The following is a 4,430-nucleotide window of genomic DNA, read 5'->3' as shown; positions in this document are numbered from 1 at the left end:
GCCTGCAGTCAGCAACACAGCCAGGGTGCCAGGCTATATGGTGCTGACACTCACAGGAGAGAACAGATGTCTGACCCATCCATGCCATTCGTTTATCCCATCAGCAAGCATTCATTAAATGCCTACTATGTGCCAGGCTCCAGAACTCATTGGTGGGGAAAAAATAAAAATACAAACATCCCTGTTCTTTTCAAATATCAGCTTGTGCTCAAGACCGTAAAGGTATAGTTATGTATGTGCCATGACCTCCCCAGCAGAGAAAGAGCCAACAATTAATTATGTTTTCTCTTGTCTTCTCCTGGGAAAACTCCCATCCTGTTAAGCCCTAAGAAGACATCTCATTCTCAGTGTAAATCCCCCAGCGGGGGCAGGATAGGGGAACACTTTGAATTCCTCTCCATCTATCTAAGTGGCTCAGCCCCGAGCCCGGTGGGAGGGGTGGTGGTGGTGGCCCAGATCAGCCTCTGGGAGGAGGTCCAGGGGGCGGGGATCCATCCTCCCCATGTCTTCCCCAGGTGAGGAAGCCTCCTCCCTCAGACTCTCCTCTTGGCTCCCTTGTCCCCTCTGTCCTCCCTTTTTCCTCCCCAGCCTTCTCCATCCTTCCCTCCTTCTTTCCTCTTTTGTGGCCCTCTTCCCTACCTCCTTTCCCTTCCTCTCATCTGGGCACCCCTTTCCCCAAGGCCCAGACGCAGACCTGTCTTGCCCAACCAGCGTGGACCATGCACTGCAGCTGTTTGGCTGAGGGCATCCCTGCTGCCACCCCATGTAACTACTGGGTCTCAGGTGAGTGTCTCTGCCAACCACGCCCCTTTCCAACCCAGAGCTCCCATGACAGCGTCGGGCAGGGCCCTCCAGCAGCAAGCGGCCCTCACACTGCCCTCCCTTCCCCAGGCCTGGCCTTCCCTGACTGGGCCTACAAAGCCGAGTCGTCCCCAGGCTCCCGGCAGATCCAGCTGTGGCACTTCATCCTGGAGCTGCTGCAGAAGGAAGAGTTCCGCCATGTCATCGCCTGGCAGCAGGGAGAATACGGGGAGTTTGTCATCAAGGACCCAGATGAGGTGGCCCGCCTCTGGGGCCGCAGGAAATGCAAACCACAGATGAATTATGACAAGCTGAGCCGGGCCCTCAGGTGAGACAAGGCCGCCCAAAGAGCAAGAGTTGGAAGGAGGGCTGTGGTTCCTGGCACCCCCATACCAGTCCAGCTGCCCCCAGGCGTGGGGAACATCCTCGCGTGGGGTCAGATCTTAGTGTTCTTCAGGAACGGTAGGTTAGCCTTGCTGGCCTGGTAAGGGGTGGGACCTGGTCTCTGGCTCCTTTCCCTGCCCACTGGGCCAATCAGCTGGCAACCTCGGGTTTTCCAGGTATTACTACAATAAGAGGATCTTGCACAAGACCAAAGGCAAAAGGTTCACATATAAGTTCAACTTCAGCAAGCTCATCGTGGTCAACTACCCTCTGTGGGAAGTGCGGGCACCACCATCCCCCCACTTGCTGCTGGGAACCCCTGCCCTGTGTCGGCCAGCCCTGGTACCCATGGGGTTGCAGAGCGAGGTAGGCATGACAGCAGCACCTGTGCCCTCTGGGGCCCAATAGTCTCCAGTGCCCTGCCTCTCCTAGGCCCTGAGTGTCCCAGAGGGGGTGGGATTTGACAATCAAGGGCATAGCTCCTAGCTATGAGAAGGTGACTTCTGAATCGCACTGCTTTAGCAGTGGATCAGAAGGAGGGGACAGAGCCTCAGCGGGAGGGAGGCAAGGCATCTGACACTGTAGGTGCTGGCCATTCAACAACCAGCATGAGAATATGCTGCCAAATCAGACCTGGGTGAGGGTCCCTGTATGCCCTGGACAAACACCTGGGAGGAAGAGCCCAGCTCAGCCCTATCCCCATCTCTCCCTGCTCCTCAGCTCCTGCACAGCATGCTGGTCACCCAGCGAGCCCTGGTGGGGCAGCTGGCTGCACAGTGGGCCTCCCGCGGGCCACCAGAGGCCTCTGGGGACAAGAAGGGGAGCAGCAGCAGTGTCCACCGTGAGTGCCCAGCAGTGGGCAGGGCCCAGGAATGCTTCACTAAGGGAGGGGGCATCCACCCAAGGACATGACTGGAAGGGACATGAAGCAAGTCACTCTTCACTCACCATTTATTGAGCACCTGCTGTTTATGAAGTGGGAGATTTGGGTGTACCCCAAGATGGCCCCTTGAGGTGCTCAGAGCCCCGCGGGGAAGGGAGGATTGCCAGGGACTGGTGCTGAGACCCAAGTAAGCACAAGGTGTTGTGGAGATACAGAGAAGGGGCTGGGACTTCCTGGAGGAGGCAGCCCCCAGCAGGTGGAAAGAGGTGCAGGAGCACCCCATAGGAAGATGCACACTCACAGGATCCCTCAGTGTGTGCACACACAGGAGGCTGGCATCAGTGGCTGTAGAGGATACTGTGAGCAGATGATGCTGAAGCCAAAACCAAGAAAGGGCTGGTGGAGCCAAGGAGGAGACCTGGCCAGAGGGAGATGGAGAATGAGAAGTTAATTCACTCATTCTTTCATTAGATGTCTGTCCTGTTCAGTGTGGCAGGACGTAGGAACCAATGTGACTTGTAGGGCTGGCAGACGGGTGAGGCACACACAAGCTATTCCCAGCAGAGATGGAGACAGAACTGCATCACCTGCTGCTGAGGGGAAATGCTGGGTGCTGAGGACATCAGGGAAGACATCCTTGGGTCTTACCCTACCTTGGTATCATGGGTTAAACATACACCTGCAGCGCCAGCATCCTACGCAGGCACCGTTTCAAGTCCCAGCTCCTCTCACGTCCCATCCAGCTCCCTGTTAATGACCTGGGAGGGCAGCAAAAGATGACCCAGTTACTTTGGCCTATGCCTAACTTTATGGGAGACCTGGATAAAGCTCCTGGCTTCTGGCTATCACAGCCATTTTGAGGAATGAGCCAGCAGATGGAAGACATCTCTGAAACTCTGCTCGGAGAGGGATCATCATCCAATAATTCACTCCCCATATGGTGACTAGGTCAGCACTAGGCCAGGCTGAGGCCAGAACGTGGTGTGGATATCTCTGTAGTCACCTGTAAGCCCTGTTGTATGTAGGGTCCTGGCAGGGGAAGAGGAACAAGATGAGGATAGCGTGAAGGCTACTTGGAGGAGGAGGAGGAGCACAGCAAGGGGTCATGGCCCCATAGAGCAGAGCTGGGAGCTCATCCTGCCCATCCTATGCCTTGCACACCCCCTTCTGCCAACCACGCTCCTGCATCTGTGCCGGGAGAGGGTTAGGGATGCCCAGGATGAGTCCAAGGCCACACAGCCCAAACCCCAACCCAGCGAGAAAGAAGAGTGGAGTCACTGAGTTAGGGCAAAAGAGATCCTTCATTTGTTCACGCAGCAGGCAGCTCGGGTCTGTTGAGTACGAATTTGTGCCTCTGGCTCAGTTCCCACCCCATACCACTGGAACACCTGGCATTAGGTAAATCCCTCCAGGCCCCTCTTCCCCGGACAGGTGCCCCGGAGCAGAGGGACAAGGGTGAGGCAAACAGGTGGCCAGCACTGTCAGCCCCAGGCCAGGAAACCTGAAGAAAGCAAAGGAGGGAGGAGGGGGCCATGGGTGCTGTGGGGAGCATTGTGGAGACAATGGGGACCCCCCTGGCACTTTCTCTCTGTCTGCCTCTAGGACTTGGCCCTGGCCCTTGCCGGCTGGCCCCTTGCTGCCACTTCGGGAGCCTTCAAGGCGAGCTGCCCAATTTTGCCTCCTTCACTCCTCCCCTGCCACCCTCTCTCCCCTCCGACTGGACCCGCCTCTCGGGGGCTTTCTTGCCTCCTCTGGTCTCAGAGCGACAGCTGCCCGGGACCCCCAAGCCCGACCCTCTGCTCCCAGGACCTCCCCTGCTGCCTAGGCTGGAGCCCAGTGCAGGTGAGAGGCTTCGGCTCTTGTCGCTGAGGCCTGAGGGACCAGAGAAAAAGCCTGATCCCATGAAAGGAGCTCAGGGCGGCCTGGAGCCCAGGGCCGGCTTCTGCTCACAGACCCACGGACTCAGAGCTGGCGAGGAAACATCTGGGGCCCCCAACCCAGAGACCTTCAAGGCATTGTGGCCCTTGGACCCTCCCTAATAGAGTGAGTGGTGGGGAGGGGAGGAGACTTGTGGTATGTGGGTGGCAGGGTGGCCAGTTCCCTCCCCTGGTGGATGGTGGGGATGAAGTTAGAGCAAGGCTGACGGGGGTGCACACTGCCAAGAAAGCGTACTGTGGGGAGAGGGGAATGGAGGCAGCCCTCTCCCCAACATTGCTAACCAGACCAACCAGATCAGGAGACAGTCTTGATCGCAACCTTATGCTGGAAGGAGGTGAGATTATTTCCATCACTGGAAGCATTCAGTATCCCCACCCCCAGGAAAGAAGGAACATTTTGGGTTTGGGCCAGGGAGGGGAGGAGT

The 4,430-nt window shown here is 57.4% G+C and overlaps 1 protein-coding gene across 1 annotated transcript; it reads left to right on the top strand.

The window, feature by feature from the left end:
• The first annotated feature begins 682 nt into the window (after positions 1-682).
• On the top strand, positions 683-4,107 carry LOC101523693 (ETS translocation variant 3-like protein). Its single transcript, XM_004589049.2, has 5 exons — positions 683-783; positions 892-1,129; positions 1,362-1,551; positions 1,906-2,026; positions 3,671-4,107. Exons 1-5 carry the CDS (start codon positions 720-722, stop codon positions 4,105-4,107), a joined length of 1,050 nt encoding a protein of 349 aa, XP_004589106.2. The 5' UTR covers positions 683-719.
• The last annotated feature ends 323 nt before the right edge of the window (positions 4,108-4,430 follow it).

The sequence above is a fragment of the Ochotona princeps genome, chromosome 2, assembly GCF_030435755.1.
Source record: "Ochotona princeps isolate mOchPri1 chromosome 2, mOchPri1.hap1, whole genome shotgun sequence".
Lineage (NCBI taxonomy): Eukaryota > Metazoa > Chordata > Mammalia > Lagomorpha > Ochotonidae > Ochotona > Ochotona princeps.
Note: the sequence above shows the minus strand (reverse complement) of the source record. Positions and strands in the feature narration are given on the sequence as shown.